The 20,331-nt window shown below is 35.6% G+C and overlaps 1 protein-coding gene across 7 annotated transcripts in view; it reads left to right on the top strand.

The window, feature by feature from the left end:
- The window catches only part of ARHGAP12 (Rho GTPase activating protein 12), a 129,257-nt gene that overhangs the window by 56,642 nt on the left and 52,284 nt on the right, over nt 1-20,331 (top strand). For 5 of the 7 annotated variants that reach the window (XM_027841547.1, XM_027841549.1, XM_027841551.1 and 2 more), the window contains exons 3-5: nt 10,673-10,936; nt 15,707-15,847; nt 17,438-17,518. In XM_027841547.1, coding sequence (XP_027697348.1) covers nt 10,673-10,936; nt 15,707-15,847; nt 17,438-17,518 — 486 coding nt within the window. The remainder of the gene's footprint in view (nt 1-10,672; nt 10,937-15,706; nt 15,848-17,437; nt 17,519-20,331) is intronic. The other 2 variants (XM_027841552.1, XM_027841554.1) reach the window with 1 other exon arrangement.

The raw sequence follows: 20,331 nt of genomic DNA on the forward strand, positions 1-20,331 counted from the left end.
CCCAAACCCTGCACTCTTCTTACTTTCTTATTACTGTCTATGTTTGTTATCTTACTATCACCCTCGATTCCTTATTCTCTTTCATTCCTTAAATCCAATCTGTTGCCAACTCGTATTGATTCTACTTTCGTGGCCTCTCTTGTATACGCCCCTTCTCCTCTGACACTGATCTCAAGCCTAGACTATTGCAATAGCCTGCTGGTTGGTCTCCTTGCCTCAGATCTCTCCCCACTCCCATCCATCTTCTATTAAACTATCAAAATGACTTTCCTGAAGTGCAGATCTAACCATGTCACCTCCCCTACCCCCCATTCACCAAACTCCAGTATCTCCCTATCATCTCCATAATCAAATACAAAATCTTGTTTGCCTTTTAAAGTCCTTTATAACTGGACCCCTTCTTCTCTCCTTCCCTACCTCCCTTCCTTCCTTCCTTTCTTCCTTCCTTCCTTCCTTCCTTCCTTTCTTCCTTCCTTCCTTCCTTCCTTCCTTCCTTCCTTCCCCTATTACACTTTAATCCCTACCCCCTTACTGTTTCTTATACAAGGGTTTTGTGAATTTTCACAAGCTGTTTACTGGCCTTGGCATGCTCTCCTTTCCTGTCTCAGTCTCATGGTTTTTTCTGCTTTTCTTCTTCAAGTCTCACTTAAAATCCCCCCCTCTGCAAAAAAGTTGTTCCTGGTCCCCCTGATTGTCTTAACTCAAACTTATCCTTCATATACCTTGTTTGCATATACTTGTTTGCCTTTTTTCCTCTTTAGATTGTGAGTTCCTTGAGGTCATGGACTTTTTTTTTTAGCCATTTTTAGGGTACAGGATAAGATGTCCAGTTTTATAGTGTGGTGTGGCCTCACTGCTTATATCTCTCTTGCAGACCTGGCATAAATAAGGTCATGTTCCTTTCTTGAAGTAGCAAAATAGATTTCATTTTAAGTTAAAGGAATTCCATAGCTGGAATTATGGACCATTTCTAAAGTGTAAGTCTGATTGTGTCACTTCCCTGCTGATGAAGCTTTAATGATTCTTATTTTACCAGTAGGATAAAATAAAAACTCCTTTCTTTCTTCCATTTACAAAATGACTCCAGTCAGTCTTTTCTGAAATATCATATTATCCTTCCACACACTCTACTTTCCAACCTAACTAGTATGTTTGCTATTCCCTATATACGCCATTGCATTTCTTATAAATATATTTTTGTTCAGTCATTTTTCAATCATGTCTGACTCTTCGTCACCCCATTTGGGGTTTTCTTGGCAAAGATACTGAAGTAGGTTTGCTGTCTCCTTCTCTGACACATTTTACAAATGAGGAACTGAGGCAGACAGGGTTAAAAGACTTGCCCAAGGTCACACCAGGAAGGTGTGAACACGCTCAGGAAGGTGAGTCTTCCTGACTGCAGGCCCAGCTCTCTGAGCACTATGGCGCCATCTAGCTGCCCCTTGTAAATGTACCTTTAATAAGCTATCCTTCATATCTAGAATATTCTCCCTCCTCACTTCTTCCCCTTGGAATTCCTGAGCTTTCTCAGCTCAGCCCGAGTGCTACCTCCTACAAAGTGCCTTTCTGATTTTCCATAATTGTTAGTGTTTTTCCCTCCCACTCCAAAGTCACTTTGTAATTTAAAAAATGTGTGTGTGTGTGTGTGTAATATTTACTCATCTGTATACTTGTTTCTCCCAGTAGATTGTAAAGTCTTTAATGGCAGGGACTGCTTGGCTTATGTCTTTGTATAGGCAATTAATTAGATGATTGTTGAATTGATAAATTGAATAACATAATCATGTTATCATTCATATGCCAAAATATTTTCATGACATTGAATTTGTGTCTTTTGATAGAACATTTCCAGTTATATAGTGTTCCAAAGTAATCATGTTTTTAAGTTTCATAGTCTTCTTAGATTTGCCCTTTCAACTTTGGCACTAGTTTTCATTGATACACAAACACAGACTAAGAATTGCTGTATATTCATGGAATCCCAGGATTTAGATCTTGAAGGGACCCTAAAGGTTATCTGTTCCTACCCTCTAAGATAAAGAAATTGAGGCCAGAGAGGCTCAGTAACTTACCTAAGGTCACATAAGTATCACACAATATTTTTCAAACCAGTTTTATTCAGTTGTTATAATTGCTTTGCCTAATTGTCGATTTAAACTTATCTTTTATCTTTTACTTGACTTCTGTTTTGTCTTACCCATCTTGTACTCTTTAAAAATAGAGAATGATAAAGTCATCAAATTGTGATTTGAACAGATCTAATGTTCTCTTGCTGAAAACACTTAATCTTTCAAAAGAGAGGTGGGACCCAGGAATAATTAGTGGAGGAAAAGTCAGAAGAGAAGAGACTTCATTCCAAAGAATCATAGGAAGGCACTGTGTGGGTTGTTGCCAAGGAGGGAGTACTGCCTGTACGGAGGTTAATTTTTATTTTATGTTCAAATATTATGCAATTTCCTGCATATTTATTTAAAGATGTCTTATTTGAATGATTGAGTCATTTTTGATTACAGTGAACTAAGGTATTCACTATAATGTATACATATTTTTAAATGTTACAATCCTGCTTATTTCCTTGAACTTTCTGTCACTAAAAAAAGCCCTGGACTACTAATCAGGAGACCGAGGTTGTAATCTCAGCACTACTATTGATTAGCAGTGTGACCTTGAGAAAGGCAGTGTGGTGTATTACAAAGATTCTTGGAGTGTAGAGTATCTTACTGAAATCCTGCCTGTACTATTGGTGACTTTGTGCCAAGTCATAGTGACCACTCTAGGCCTTGTATATCTGTATAATGAGAGAATAGGACAAACGATCTCAAGGATTATTCCAAGTGCATGAAATTGAGAAGGTAAAATGTCCAAAATAACTGACTACAAGTACATAAATTCAGACTTTGTTGACTTTGATGGGTCTGTGATCCCCTTGATAATGGTATACTCTCTAGTGGTGCAGTCCGTCTTCATCTTTTCATCAGGCAACTTTTGTTGGTAATCTTCTTTAACTGCCTTCTGGGGTCTCCCCTTCTTCCTGGAGTCCTCCAGATCTCTTGGCATTGCATGGGTGCTATTGGGACATGCAGCCAGTTCACTGATTATCTCTTGCTTTTGCTGTATGACTAGTTTACCTTTTTCAGCTGTGGTGCCTACTGCTTCAGCACATGTCACTTACAGTGAGCCTCTCCATTGTTTATTAAGTGATCCACTACTCTAATTCCTTGTACTGTGATCTGATTTGCAGTCATATATCATATTTAGTCTTATCAATTCTGCCTCCACATTATCTGGTATCTATGTCTTTTTTCCTTTCCTATAGCCACCACCATAGTTCAGGCCCTGAGCTTTCATCACCTCCCAGACTATAATAGTAATAGCTTCTTAATTAGTTTTTTGCCTCCAGTCTATCCTCTCTGCAATCCATCCCCCAAATATCTGCCAAAAGGATGATATTTTAAAAGCATAGGTCTGACCATGTCACTGTCTCTAAGCATCCAGGGTGCCTTCTTATCTCTAGGATAAAACTCAAAACTCCTCTGACATTTGAAAACCCTTACCATTTGACTTAAACCTACCTTTTAAGTTTGTTATGTGTACTATTTTTCATGCATTCTGAGTATCAGCCAAATTGGTCTTCTTGCTGTTCCTTGAACACATTTCATCTATAGTCTCTGCATTGGCATAGATAGTCCTTACTGCCTAGAATTGACTCCCTCCTCACCATTGCTTTTTTTCCCTTGCTACTTTCAAAGCATAGCTCAAGTGACCTCTACATCAGACCTTTCCCGAACTGTCCTAGTTACTAATGCACCTGCAAATTACTTCCTATTTATTGTCTTTATACTTTTTATTTACTTATTGTGTAGATGTTGATTTCCCCTCATTTTTGTCTTTGCATTCTCAGCACCCTGCATAATGATTGGCACATAATGGGTGATCAATAAATGTTCGCTGATTTGTTAATTCATTGATGTAAAGATTGGCCTTTATTTTTTTTAAAGGAGAAGGTTGGGGTTATTAAGAGCATAGCTTAATAATGCTTTGTTATGTATAACTGATGTTGGTTGGTTTGTGTGCACCGTCCTTCCATTTAATAGCATCTTCCTTTGTTTCCTGGTTTTATTAATGGCAACAATGTCAATATTGGTATTCAGTTCCTCCAGAACAAGCTTCTTACATTTAGATTCTCACCAGCTAGGCCAGACCTGCACAACTTGGCAGTAGGTAGGAGCCATAATTAAAATAGGCTAAACTTCTTCTGCCTGCAGATAGTTTAGACTAGAGACAGACCTTCGTTAGTTGGTTGCTGCGGGTCATGTGACAAAGAGGAGAGAGTGTGCAGTGGTAACTACATTTTTCATAGGTCTCCCAAAATCCTTTGGTGGGCTACAAGTGGCCTGCAGGCCATATGTTGTGCAGGCCTGAGCTAGGCTGATGTTTATAAATTCAAACATTCAATTAAAAAAAAAAAACTCTGTGGGATTCTTAGCACTCTAATTCTTTTTCTGTTACTGTGCTGTCGCAGCTGAAGTGGAAATAAGCCACACAGAATAGAAAGGCTTTTTTGTATTTTTCTTTTTGAATATGTTTCCATGGTCAAATAATTCATCTACCTACTAAAGATAAGCCTCTCTGTACTTAGCTAGGCTATCAGCCTTTAGAAAGTAGATCTGGTTTGTTCCTGGTACCCTACCAGAAGTTTCTGCAGCATTGTCGAGTGTGACCTTTAAGAGCCTCTAGACCTTTTTTATGTCAGGATTCAGACATAGTAGGATTTTGTAGAAGGCATCAAATGGCAGCACAACAGTTGAAGCACCAGTAACACACTCCTAGTTTGCTCTAGGAACAATGATTCAGATTGTGATCATTTAGTTCTTATTTTACAGATGAGGAAATTGTGAATTACCTAGGTTTACAAAGATGGCAGGCATCATATATATCCAGGTCCTCTGATTCCAAACTTATTGTTCTGTTTCCAGTTATTTTCTCAAAATATTCAGCCTTGTTTTTTTAAGAAACACTGTTACAAAGCGTATACATTGACATGAGCTATCAGTTGGAATCATTCTTTGTACAGGTTTGCTTAACTGTTTTTAAGGGAGTATGCTTTATGGTTTGTGTCTTCTGTGTGCTTTCCTATTTTGTTGAATCAAAATTTTTCAATTGAACAACAACCAAGTGTGACAGATCTATTCTGGCAGAGTCTCAAAATCTAGTTTTCAAGGATATTTTCTATGTACCCTCAGTTAAGTCTCCAGACTTTGAAATTGTACTGAAAATGCTTTGAAAAGATTTTATTTCAGGTGTATAATGGTAACCCAGTGTGTATAATCTTGGTAGTATGGTACTTATATTTATATAACAGTGCTAACAATTACTTCATAAATATTTAACAAGAAGAATGCTTTATTTAGAAGTGTGCCCTTGTTTTTATTATATGTGACTTTCAAAATGAAATCATTGGGGTATGGGTAGTAAATTTTTTTCCCTTTGTAAACTCCTCCCCCTTGAGTAAGATTATTAGATTTTGAAGAATAGAGAGAATCTTTTTGATAGGCTTGTTAGAGGTCCTCTACACAGGCCACTGTGATAACAGGTTAAATTTGAAATTAACTTTTTGTAATAACATCTTGGATTATCTTTTATCATATATTTTATTCTAATAAATAATTAGTCCTTTTATAACTATTGCATGTGTATATATACTTGGTGAAAAAGAAAGTTTTATGAATAGGTAGTCAGACCTGGATTCTTTTTTACTATATGGTCTCCAAAAGCTCTTTTTATGGCTTTTTTTCCCTCTCTTTTTTTTTTATTAATTTATTTTGATTTATCAACATTCACTTCCATAAGCTTTTGAGTTTTAAGTTTTTCTCCTCTCCCTCCCCAAGATGGCATGCAATCTGATAAAAGCTATACATATACATTCCTATTAAACATTTTCACATTAGTCATGTTGTAAGGAAGAATTAGAACCAGTAGGAGGAACTACCAGAAAGAGGAAACAAAACAAAACAGAAGGGAAAAAAAAAGCAAATAAAATGCTTTGATCTGCATTCAAACTCCATAGTTCTTTCTTTGGATGTGGATAATATTTTCATGAGACCTTTGGAGATGTCTTAGATGCTTGCATTGCTGAGAAGGGCTAAGTCTATCAACGTTATTCATTGCACAACGCCGCTGTTACTGTGTACAACATTCTCCTGGTTCTGCTTACTTCACTCAGCATCAGTCCATGCAAGTCTTTCCAGTTTTTTCTGAAGTCTGTATGACTGTATTTAAAAAAAAAAGATCTTGTCATGAAACATATACTCATCTTTTGGAGTGAAAGAATTGATGTTCTATTTTAAGTGATTTAGAATAGTTATCGTTACCTTTCTCTTCTGATACAAATTTTACTTGTCCTAGAGTTTACATTAAAAAGAGAGAAGGATCAGATATATGTTGTTTAGCCAAATATTTATAGTTTGTTTTTTGTTCTTGAAGAGGACCATGATATCAGGGAGATGATGCCATGACATGCAGGTGTATTGAATTTGAGTGAAGGAGGCTGTGCAGAGTCACCAGTCTCACTTTCTCCTCCAGACACATCTGGTGCAGTGGCAGGATACAGATCAGGATGACTAGAGATGGCCCAGGATGCATTGGGAGATCTTGGCCTTTTTTTTTTTTTTTTTTTTTTTTAATGCTAAGGTCTTTAACAGGTCTCAGTTTGACTGTGGCAAGGCCCATTCAGTGATTAAGGCTAGGTAAGAAATGAGGCCGAGGGACAGGTAGGTGGTGCAGTAGATAGAGCACCGGCCCTGAAGTCAGGAGGACTTGAGTTCAAATCCGGCCTCAGACCAAACACTTGACACTTAACTAGCTGTGTGACCCTGGGCAAATCACTTAACCCCAATTGCCTAAAAATAAAAAAAAATAAAATTAAAAAAAATAGAAGTGAGGCAGAGAATGACCTCTTTTATCTAATACAAAAAAATCAATCCAGGAGAGGAAAACGCTCAGGTTTCTGGCTAATGACAATAACCACAGTTATATCTTCAATTTAATAAAATTATGGCCGGTTACCCTTAGGTAAAGCTTATTAGGGTTTTGTGCTCTTGGCTGACATCTGGTGGAACATTTAAAAACAGAAAATAGATTTGGAGGGCAGCAAATACATGATCCTGAAGAACACAAATGAAAATGGAAGTAATCTTAGAGACCCTCAAGTTCAGCCTCAGTATTTTGCAGATGGTAAAACTGAGGTTTAGAGCAATTAAGCAGTGTACTCAACTTGTAATGGCAGAACCAAGGCGAGAATTTGGCTCTTTAGATTCTAAATCAGGATTTCTTCATTTTTATATGTGTGTAGGCCTCTTTGGCACAAGTCTGGTGAAACCTATATATCTCTTCTTGGTATAATGTTATTTTAAAAATTTCTAATTTAAGTAAATGAGGATGTAATTTTTTTTTCTATCCAATTTCACAGATTCCTTGAAACCTATACACAGACTCCTCAGAGGTACATGAATTCCAGGTTACTCTAATTCCTTTTTTTCCCCACTATACCACACTCTTTTTCTATACCAACCCTCCCACTCCAGCCAAATTAATATCTTCATCATGCCCAGGTCAGCAAATTCCACTACAAATTCATGTTATTTAATCTTAACTGGGCCTTTGGTACTGTACAATAAAACTTATTTTTTCTTGATTGACTCTCTGTCTCTCTCCTTTCAGGAGTTATTCATAAACTTCAGTTCTCAAACCCTTATTGTCTTCTATACTTTAAATTTCTTTTAACAGATATCTCTGCCTCCTACTTTACTGAGAAAATTAAAGCCTTTCAGCATGAGCTCCCTCTTCCCCGCTCATACCCCAAAACCCTTCTATATCTTCACATATCTTTTGCTTCTTTACTCCTGTCCCTGAGGAGAACACAGTGCCTGGCACATAGTGAGTGCATAATATATGTTTATTGTATTATATTAGTGCAGACCTGTACAGCCTGCAGCTCACAGACTTGCTTATGGCCCTCTGGCACCTTGGATGCCAAAGGATTTCCTCTACATACAAAGGATGTTTTCCTCTACGTTTTTCACAGGCCTCCTGAAATCCTTTGGCATGCAGCAAACGGCTTTGAGGGCCATAAGCGGCCCAAGCCGCAGGTTGTGCAGGCCTGTATTAGTGTATAAAAGGGTTGGCACTTGTCCTTGCCCAGGCCAACCATTGACAGTTGGGGCCCTCACTCCCATCTTCTGTCTTCTCCTGAAGCTGGCTTTGTAGATCATTCTCTCTCTCTTGCACATATTTAATCTTCCCATCTATTGGCTCTTTCTCTGCTACTGCCTACAAACATGCTCGGGTCCATGGTAGCTTTAAAAGAAACCCATTTGAACCTGCCAACCTCTCAAGCTATTGTCTGATATTTCTTCCATTTCGATTCTACAGAAAGCATCATCTACACTCATAGTTTGTACTTCCTTACTGCCCATTCTTTGTCATATTTATACAGTCTGTTTTTTTGACCCCACCGCTCCATTGAAACTGTTCTTTTCTAAGTTACCAACTTGGAAGTCACCGACTCCAGAATCACATGGCCATTTTTTCAGTCTTCATCTTCCTTGACCTCTCTATAACTTTTGATATTAGTAATCATTCCCCCTTCCTTGACATACTCCTTTCCCTTGGCTTCTGTAATACTGGTCACTCACTTCCTGTCAGTTGAATGCTTCTCAAGGTCCATTGCTGAATCTTGAGCCCTAAAGCTCTGTTATGGACCATTTTCACTTCTTCTCTTCACCTCCCCTCAGTGGACCCTATTATCTGCAGTTGGTTCAAATGTCATCTCTATGTAGATGACTTCCAGATTGATTGATACAATAACAATCTTTCTCCTGAACTCTAGTAACACATCATGCATTACCCATAATATTTTGTATGGATCTCAGAATCTGAATTAGAGGAGACCACAAAGGCCGTGTAATTAAATCCATGTATGAACAAGAATCACCTCCAGAACAAATCCAAATCACGAAAAGTGATCATCTAACCTTTGTTAGATGGGTCTTCACTTTGCTAGGTCTTCACCACTGGGAAACTCATCACCTCAGGAAGTGGTCTGTTTGGCTTGCCCTCATAGTTAGGAACTTTTTCTCTATATTGAGCTTAAATCTGCCTGTCTGGAACTTCTAATTTTGCCATCTGGGATCAAGCAGAACAAGTCTAATTCCTCTTCCACACAACATCTTGTAAAATATTTGGAGACCTTTCTTATATTCTACTTCCCTAAATCCTCACTCCTCAGGGCTAAATGTCCTTGGTTACTTCAGCTTTTAAATGGCATGAACTCAGGCTCTTGAAATATCATGGTCACCTGCCTTTGGACATACGCCATCTGTAAGCTCCTTAAGGACAGAACTCTTTGGACTTTGTATTACCAAATACCTAGCATTGTGCCTGGCACATAGACATTTAATAAATGTTTATAAATAAGTCCAGCCTGGTCATCGCATATATTATTTTAAATATCTTGCTGTCACCTCTTTGCTAAAATTTTACTTAAAAATTTTGTACTCATGTTCATTAAGAATATTGGTTTATTTTTAGGTTTTTTTTTTTCTCCTCTGTCTTTATTCTTTGGCTTGTAGGTATTAAGACCACATTTGTATCATAAAAGGAATTTGGTAGGATCCCTTCTTTTCCTATTTTTGCAAACAGTTTGTGTAATAATAGAATCAGTTCTTTGAAAGTTTGGTGGACTCATTTATAAATCTATCTTGTCCCAGGTTGTATTTTTCCCCCTTTGGGAATTCAGCTATGGCTTGCTCAATTTCTTCTGAAATTGGATTATTTTATTTTAATTCCTTATAAATTGCTCTGTTAGTCTGTACATTTAATATTTTTGTTAATACTCATTTCATTTAAATTGTCATTCTTATTGGCATATAGTTAGTCAAAATAGTCTTTAAGTGCTTATTGAATGAATGAATGCTGAATACCTAATTAAAACTGAATACCCTCTACCAGATATGATTTGATTGGTTCAGAGTAAAGTGACATTATTGCAAGTTCTTGGATTATCATCATCATTTTTCTTCTTTGGACCACATTGAGAACTTCCTGGTTATTGTTTTTAACTATCTTTGCTTCTAAACTGGCCTGTCTTCCATAATTCCTTGTTTCTTTTGAGGGGACCACCATCTTCCCAGTCATTAATTTGAATGAGATGAGGAGAGTTTACTTGTCTCCAAGAAGCTTGGTGTTTTTGTTTCTGGTTTTGTTTTTTTTTCACTTCTCCCTAATTAAACCTCACAGCTTTATTGTTAGGTAAGATGAATTATATTATTGCAATATGCTAGTTCCACAACTGAAGAAACTAGATTTGAGTAAGTAAAAGTGGCATGGGTAGGTAATAGCAGAGCCAGGGTTCAGATCTATTGATTTCAACTCCTATTTTAGTATTTCTTTGAATAGAGGAAAACTAATAAGTCTTATCATTTTTAATTTTATCCCTTTTTGCCCAAATTCTGAATTTTCAACAATATAGCAGATGTTTCCTAACAGAATACATGCATATTTGTTAACAAAATTACATTGTAATATGCCTGTTTGGTAAATGACCTTTGGTTAACTTTGAGTTTATGAACATAATTTCGGCTTAAAATCAAATATTCTAAATTTGTTCTAATAGCCGACTACACCACCAAATCAAGGAAGACCAGATTCTCCTGTCTACGCTAATCTACAAGAATTGAAAATATCCCAGTCAGCACTGCCCCCTCTTCCTGGCAGTCCTGCTATTCAGATTAATGGAGAATGGGAAACTCATAAAGACAGTACAGGACGTTGTTATTACTACAACAGAGGAACACAGGAAAGAACCTGGAAGCCACCTCGATGGACTCGAGATGCCAACGTAAACAAAGCAGACTGCCAGAACTCAGGAGACCAAGAGGTAAGATTGTTTTAATCAGTCAGGCAGGGACAGTTATCAAAGCTTTCTCTTTCATTATTTGAAGGGAAGGAAAACGAATGGTTTCCTTTCTGTAGCTATCACATTTGTGTGATAGGTAAGTAGTAAAGTATCTCTAGCCCCAAAAGTGCTAATTATTATTACCCCTCATCATTTTATTTGTGTTGGTCACTTTTCTCGTAATATCTTGTCTGAAGATAATAGTTGACTTATTAGTGTACTAAGTAGATGATTTAGTAGTTACAGTTTCATATAATTAGCTTCATTAACATGGCTTATTTGCAGAACTCAGTTTCTGTCATCTTACAGGACAACTGGCTCTGAATAGTTGGATGAAACAGCTTGCCCAGTTTTTTAGGATCATGGAAGATGTGGAGGAAAGGCAATTGTGTAACTTAACCCACTCAACTAGATAGCCACATTACTTAAGATCAAAGGATCATTCAGTAATGTAAGATTTAAGTTTAGAGCAGGGTCTAGTTTTGCTTTTCTTTGTATCACCAGTCTTAGGTGCCTATGTGCTCGGCACGTAGTAAGCATGTGGTAAATGCTTACTGATTTTAAGCTTAGGGTTGGTGCTGGGAGAATACCAGTGGTTAATCTAGTCCAGCCCTCTAATTGTGCAGATGAAGACATTGAGGCCCAGACAGGTTAAGTGATGTTCAGACCAGGTATTAAATTGCAGTGGCAGAGCAACTATTTGAGCCCAAATCTAGTGTTCTTTCCACTGTACAGTGCTATTTGTGTGCTTTAAAATGTTTTTCTTAGCTTTACATTAATTTTTTTTGTTTTTCTGTTTTGTTTACTGTTAGCTTATTATATGAGAGAAAACATTTACAGTGTGCTTAGTTAACAATAAATTCATGGTCAGCAGATAATTTTTCACATTACTGTTCAACACTAGTTTTCTTATCTGCAAACTGAAGAGTTGAATGTCATGACCTTTAAGGTTCTAGAGAGGTTGCTAAAGGAACTAATTCTAAGATTCTGTGCTTCTTCGGTAAGCTTGACAATTAACTATTGTTACCATTTTACTCTTTCAAATGCTCAATTACTCACTCCAGTATTTCCTCCATTCTGGATGAAAATATGCAGTGTTCTCTCTGGGGATTAAATATGTCCTTCTTTCTTTACTACTTTGGAGAAGTAGTAGGTACTCCTATTGACGCAGATTGTGTTGGATGGTCTATATGAGTTGCCATGGCCAAAAAAATATTTCATCAGGCTAGTGTTTTGGTAGTGAGCCTCTTTGAAATTATCTAAGCTGGTCCTCTGACAACAGATATTACTGTATCCATATATGGAACCCTTTCCAGCTTGAGAAGACATGCCATATCTTATATGAACATCCACATAAGTTGAAAAGACAGTTTGGGAAGGAGTTTTACCTTTCAAGTACATATAGTGACTCAAATTCCATTTCACAAATATTAGCTAGTTTATATTTTAATGTTGTTAGGTAAGAATGCTTTAGAATTCATAGATCAAAGCATCATCCTTAAAAGGGATGGCCTTGCTTATATAATAACCAGTGAAGCTAAATTGGTTGAAAATTCTTCTTCAAATAGGTGAACATTTCTTTTACAGTCTTCTTTTACACGAATAATTTGTCCAGCAAATAGTTTTTCAATGTTTACTATTAATGTCAGCCAACCCCATCTTTTTTGAATTGTTTAAATTAGCGAAGTTCCAAGTAACATTTAACTCTTATTTGCTGAAAAAGTGGCAGCTATTATGAACTGTGTGATTAAATAAGTCATGTTGTTATGTAACAGATAGCCTTGAGTCTTTTGAGTATCCTACCCCTCATCAATCTGATTGGTTGTGTTAACAAACACTGTAGATGCCAGTATCTATTTGTTAAGAATGTGGGGAGGAAACTCAGAGCATACTAGGTAATATGCATATGTGATCAAGTTGGGGTTTAAAAACATTTTTTTTTGACTGTGCTTGTTTTGCAAGGTAAGAAGAATGCTCTTCTTTGCTAAGAGTGGGATATATTATTTGATGATTTTATAGGTATAAGCTTATAAAACCTGAATGAAGGTGATTTTTAAAATATTTGTTAAAAACTTATGGAACAGGTAGAGTAGCTTTTGTGCTGGGGGTGATTTGACAGGTTTGATTGAAAGTGTGTTTGTATTGCTTTCTCAGACAATAAAAGCTGCCATTCTCATTTTCCCAATCATAACGTGACTGTAGAAAGGGCAATCCTGATGAATGAGACAACACTGGCTGTGGGAACCATCACTGTACATGGGTAGTGGCAAATATTATAGCCTGGTTGCTGCCCAAAACATTTCTAGCCACGTGCTTTATCATGTTTTCCCCTTATATTTAAACAACTGTGATAATCGAATTATTGTCTTTCTCTTGTTTTATCCAAGACTGTAGGTGCAGTTCTCATAGAGATTATTACAATATAGTATATGTGTATATGCATGCACACACATATACAATATAAATAATATATTCTATGCTACTTCAGACCTTAATACACACAAATAGGAAATTTTATCCTCAACTAGATAGTATCATGTTTATCAAAGGAATTAGTATTTCTAGTTGTGGCTTAATTATCACTTTTACTCAAGATGATTCGTTTCCCTTCCTTTTTTCTCTTCTTAGAGAAGATCTTTATGAAACCTTTTATATTTTGGATAAAATTTCCTTCTTCCAAAAAGAAAGGGACTTAGTTAGATTTTTAAACTGTAAATACAGTTAGAAGAGCTGTTATTTAAGATCACACTGGAGTCCTTCACAAGGGGAAGGGGCTTTATAGTTTTATATTCTTAATTTGTCAGTTTTGTTGAGTTTTATTGGGCTTTCTTAAAGTGATATTTTTTTCCATGATAAACCTCAGATACTCTGCTGCCTGTTTTTAACCTAAATTTAATAGGACCTATTTTTCCCTATTTTTCAACTTTTTGCTCTTCTTTTCTACTTTTGTCAGTGCTGTGTAGTTTGTCAGTTCTGAATTTTTACCACCATCTTTAAATACATTAGTTATTTGAGTCTGCTTTGAACTACGGAAACTTAACAATAAAAAAAATTTTAAATATTATTGCAGCTAATACTTTTGCTAAATGAACATTTAGTTTTGCATTTCATGAACTAAATAAACCAAAAGTAAAATGAATTGTGTAGTAAAATAATTTGGTACATGTAAATGAAGGTAATAAACTCTGCTGCTTTCAGAAATACAGATATCATTTACACTTAGTAATGTTACATGATAATATTAATAGGTAAAATATATAGAGAAAGTTTTAAGTTTTATGCAGCACTTTGCATATCTTATCTCATTTGATCCTCACAACAGTAGTGTGAAGTAAATATTGTTATTATTTCCATTTTGCAGATGAGGAAATAAAGCTGAGAGATGTTAAATAACTTGCCCAAGGTCACTCAGCTAGTAAGTGTCAGTGGCAGGATTTGAACTCAAATCTTTCTTAGTCCAAATCCAGCACTTTATCCAAATGCTACCTAACTGCCTAGTTACAGAGTAATTTTAAGTTTGTTTTTTAAATAGACATAAAAAATTTTGATATATGCAAAAACTGAAGATTCCATATTTTCATTCATTTTTACTTTTGCCTTACCTCTTTGGTGTGTTCTTCTGACTGGGAATTCAGTTACAATTTTTGTAGATTCCTATATTCAGTCCAGAAGCATTAAGAATCTAGGGCATGCTAGGCACTGGATTTCTCTATAGACTTAGGAGAGAAATTTTTCGTTCACTCAAAACTTTACTTCCTCCAGAATTGAAATGTAGGATAACTTGACCCGTAAATGTTAAATCCCATGCTGCGCTAAGATGACTGGATATTTTTGGAATAGAGAAGCACAGTGCTGCCCTCAGTAATGATATTGAGGAAGGAGCTAGATCCCACAGACATCTGTAGTCCTGAGAGCATATGTCACTGCGGCCTGCCTACCATTCTGTGTTGTCTGTTCTGTCTGTTGAATCCATAGTTCTTCTAGTCACACTGCTTACCTTGCCTTTGTGAAATGTGTGATGCTTTAACAAAGAAGGTAGTGTTAGCATGATAGAAAGTACTTAGCATCTTTTTACCTCTTGCTGGTATTTCTAATGGTTATGTGATGATTTCAAATCTGGTAAAATTCCAGAGACCTTTTTAAATATTAGAATACTAAAATTCTTAATGTATTTTAAGTATTGGTATATGGGAGTCCAATAAAGAGTGATTTAACTAATTTCTAAACATCATTTTAAAACTCTCCCAAGAAACAGGTTTTAAAATTGTATTTGTCTTATAAGTTAGTATTATTAATGAAAAATTAGTGAAAGAAAAGGAACATCAGCATTTTTTTCAAAAGGTTGTATTGTATGAATATTTATAACTGTTTAGTTTTTTTATTTTTAAAAAGTTTTGATGTGTTCAACCTTCTCTCAAAGAGTACTTAAAATGCTTTTGTAACTTTATATAACCCTAAAAGAGTCTGTGTGAATAAAATTGAATTCACCAGTTCTAACTCTTCAGTTTTAAAAATGCCTCACCTGACATTTTCTTATTAAAACCTATATATTTATGTTTAAAGGTTTTTTTTAATTAATTAGTGATTTTTAAAGATCTGTCAGTATATCTCTCAAAAGTACATATGACAGTTTCCCCATACCCCTACCCCATTTTCAGATCTTTCAAGCCAGATTAAATTGATATCTTAAATTTTGAACTGCTTCATATTCATATTGGAAGAAACAATCCTTATGTTTCTGACTATTTCTAGCTTCTTTCATCGGAAGAAAGCTACTACAGTTCTTGTTACAGCCAGTCAGACAGTCAGTGTGGTTCTCCTCCAAGGGGCTGGTCAGAAGAGTTGGATGAACGTGGGCATACCTTATATACCAGTGACTATACTAATGAAAAGGTACTTCTTTTTTTCATCACCTAGTCTAAGTTGGTGGAATCTGTATGAAATAACACCATAGTAAGTACTATGTTGTTGATATTGTAAAATTTGCTGAAAATATTCATGACAGCAATTCTAGATTTGTATTGCTAATGGCTATTAAAACTCAATATAGTTAGCTACAAATTCATGGTTTTAAGCTGTGGCCAATTATTGTTATTGCTATATTACCAGCATCTGTTTACGAAGATGTGCTGCATTACATTGTTTAAAAATGGCCTCCTTTTTAGTGTTTTTATCAAAGTAATCTGTTCTTTGTCTTTGTTTTTTTCCTGACCTTTTAGGTTAATGCTATTTATGTTGTGCTTTGTAAGACTGTCTTGTACATTGCTATGAAAGCCCCAATTCATTTTCTGTTATACCTAGATATTTGTCATATATTTAATAAGGGGCATTGATTTTTCATATACCAGTATGATAGGTGTAGAATGAGGATGTATCATGTGTTAACCCATACTTAAAAAAAAATTAGATCATGTTTCAAACTCATTTTAGTTTGGATTTGGAAAGATCAAGTGTCTCAGACATTTAGTACCATAATGGCTAAGTGATTGGTAGTTATAGTTGGCAGAGTTTTTATTTAGTCATCAGTGTTAAATGTTTTAAGTGGTAATATTCAAATTTCTTTTTCCTTTACCCTCCTATATTGTTTAAAATGGCTGCAGGTGTGCTACGGTTGTGTTTTGTTTTGTTTTTTTTAATAATTGTTCCCTTGACTGGTATGCATAGGATAGGGCAGCCCCTTAAGCTAAAGGTCAAGTAGAATTGTATTATATAAATAATTATTCCAAGTTGCTATACCCTAAAATTAAAAAGAGAAAAAATCCACTTTCTTTATTATACTTTTCTTGGAATTACCTTATTCCTTTTGTGTGTATATGTTTCTATGTGCATTTCCACATGCCTGTAGAATATAACGTTTTATAGTAAGAAGGGCCTTAAAGGTCATTTGTGCCTACCCTAGGCAGCAGAACCAGCTACAAGCAGACCAGGTGTTACAGGTTGGCAACTCTTATTGTTATGAAGCTTCCTTCCTAGTGAGTTGAAATTTGTCTCCTAAAACTTCCATCCATTGGTTCATCTCCTGTCTTTGTTGTAATAGAGATTATAATATTTGTAGCACTAGGAAAATCCATTCCAGGACGCCATTGTGTCTCATAAGCTAGGTGGGTGACATTGAGTAAACGAAGGGAAAAACACACTTAACCTTTGGTATTACTTTTTTTTTTTTTAAAGGCAATTGGGGTTAAGTGACTTGCCCAGGGTCACACAGCTAGTAAGTGTCAAGTGTTTGGTCTGAGGCCGGATTTGAACTCAGGTATTCCTGACTTCAGGGCCGGTGCTCTATCCACCGTGTCACCTAGCTGCTCCATGACTTTTCTTTAGTATGGGGACTACGTTAAATTTTTGCCATCTATGTGCCTTATATTCCTTTCATCAAATAATGGGAAAAAAAATTAGGAAAGAAAAGGATTCAAGATCATGGATTATACCTTGCAAACCTAAAAATATCCTTTCTCCTCTCCCTTATTTTTTTGTCTGTTACAGTGGTTGAAGCATGTTGATGATCAAGGCAGACAATATTACTACAGTGCAGATGGATCTCGATCAGAATGGGAATTACCAAAGGTAAAGAAAAAGTTCATAACCAGTTTTCCTTTCTAAACTATTTGACAGATGTATTCTTTACGTGTTGTTTTAAGAGACTCATTGAGAAAGATTTTTTTCAAGATTAAAAATTAGCTGAAATTGCAATATATTTAATTTCTTCTAAATAGATGCGACCAAACATATATCTAGTTCCCTTTTGAACCTAATACAAACTGTCTTTTGAAGGCCATATCTATATTTCTATTTGTTTAACCATCTTTTATTAAATTATTTTTTAAAATGTTTTTATCGTCTTAATTTTCTCGAGTATTCCTCCACCTACCCCTCCCACAGAAGTGTCTTATAAAAAAAATTATATTTTTAAGGACAAAAAAAGAAAAGGAGGAAAAAAATCAACACGGAAGAGGAAAAAAATCAACACGGAAGAGGAAAAAAATCAGCATAACTGATCAATACATTGAAAGTGTCTGAAAACATGTGCAATGTGTAACATCTGTGAACTTCCCACCATCACGAAGGGTTGGGTTGTGGGTGTGGGTGTGTGGGCATCTACTTTGTTTTCAATTTTTTATCACATGAAATGCTGCTATAAATATTTCGGTGTGTATGAGTACTTTTTCCTTATTAATTGACTACTTCCTTGGGAGATAAGCCCAGTAATGGAGACTCTGATTCAAAGTATATGAACATTTTAGTCACTTTCTTTGCATAATTCAAAATTGCTTCGCAAAATAGTTGTGCCATTTCACAGCTCCACCAACAATATAGTAGTGTGTTTATCATTCCACAACCCCTCCAGCATTGTCTTTTGCCATTTTTTGTTACCTTTGCCAATCTGCATTCATTCAGGGTTGTATTGATATATATTTTCTTATTAGTGATTTGGAACATTCTTTCATGTGATTGTGAATATTTTGCAATTCTTATTTTTGTTAACTATTTGTTCCTATTCTTCGATCACTAAAGTATTGGAGAAATGCTGTTAAGTCATATGTATTTATTGTTTTTCTATTCTTGGATATCAAACCCTTATCAGAGAAATATCATCCAAAGGTTTTTTTTTTTTCCCATTCAACCATGTCCATTCTTGTCCTAAGCGCATTAATTTTGTCTGTGCAAAAGCTTTTCAGTTTCATGTAATCATAGTTACCTGTTTTATCTTTTGTGATTGCTTTATCTCTTGGTTAAGAATATATCTCCTACCCATAGCTATGAGAGGTATGTGATCTGCTTCTCTTTTAATTTTTTATAGTATAATCTTTAATAATAAGATTGCATACTCATTTAGAATGTATTGTGGCATGTGTATAAGGTCTGGGCCTAATTTTTGCCAGACTGCTTTCCAGTTTTCCCAGAAGTTTTGATCAAATATGGAATTATTTTTCTAGGTAATTTGTTTTCCATTCCATCCAACATTATATTCTTGAGTTCAGTTTTTTTCCGTTCTCCCTTGTCTGGTTTATTCCATTGACCTCTCTCTATTTTTTAACCAATACCAGATGGTTTTGATGACTGCTGCTTTATAATATAGTTTAACGTTTGGAAGTGCTGTTCCTCCTTCATCCTTACTTCTCTTCATTGTTTCCCTTGATATTTTAGATTTTTTATTTTTGATATTTCATTTTATTTATTTTGATATTTTACATTTTGTTATTTTATCAAGTTCTAAAAAGTATACATTTAGTAATTTTATTTGTGTAACACTAAATGTATAAATGTTAAGTTCTTATTGATTGTTAACAAGATGCTGGTGAGAAGGGACCCTTCAGAGAAAAACTGTGAACCAGTCCTTGTCTTCAAAGAGCTTATAGTCTGCTGGGGGAACAATATGTTCATAGATAAAAATACAAAATATATTTGTATACAAAGAAATTTTGTAGGAGATGTTGAGGGGTGGCATGGAATCAAAATGGAAAGTCTCAAATGGAGAACAGCAAATAGTCCAGTTTGGCTAGAAAATAATGTGTTAAGGGAAGTACTGGGTAATCATTCTAGAAGTAATCAGAGTCAGATTGGGAAGTTCTTTAAATACCCAACAGAGAGGTTTGTTTGTATTTGATCTTAGGTGCATTTGGGAGCCACTGACTGAAACTTTTTAAGCAGAGGAGTTAAATGTTCAGATCTGTGCTTTAGAAATAATCAGTTTGACTGTGGAATTGAGGATGAATTAGAGAAGGAAGAGACTGGAAGCAGGGACATCAGAGATAGAGGCTAGTACAGTGGTTTAGATGATGTGATGAGTGCCTGGGCTTGGAATTTAGAGAAGAGAGCTTCATTGTTTGCAGAGGCGGGAGGTCTGCAAGTGGTGCACATTACATTTTTTCCCCACACTTTTTGATGTGTCATCAGTTAAGCTGATATTTTTTCTTCTTTTTCTTTTTTATCTTTAAAAAATATTATTTGTTATGTGAGATAGCTTTTGAGGAGGGGAAGGAATACTGGGGGGAAATTTGGTGATATAAAAATAAATCAGTAGGATACTTTGGGAAAAGAAGTTATCATCAGGAGGTGTTCAATTTTAGAACCAAAACTGGTTTTATTGTAATTGGAGTATTTCTACACTTTGTCTTTCCAAATTAAAATTACATCTCTAGATACCCAGGATTTTTGTCTGTTTTTTTTTTTTTTAATTGGCTGTGGTGGGGTTGAATTGAGAGATGCTAGTGACAAAAAAATTTTCAAGAAGTATTTTACTGTAAAACTGCTTAGTAGGGCATCTAAATGGTACCATGGATAGAGTGCTGGTCCTGAAGTCAGGGAGACACGCATTCATATCCAGCTTAAGACACTAACTAGCTGGGTGACCCTGGGCAAGTCTGACTTGCCTGCCT

This window comes from Vombatus ursinus, unplaced genomic scaffold (genome assembly GCF_900497805.2).
Source record: "Vombatus ursinus unplaced genomic scaffold, bare-nosed wombat genome assembly UNPS02014861.1, whole genome shotgun sequence".
NCBI classification, from domain to species: domain Eukaryota; kingdom Metazoa; phylum Chordata; class Mammalia; order Diprotodontia; family Vombatidae; genus Vombatus; species Vombatus ursinus.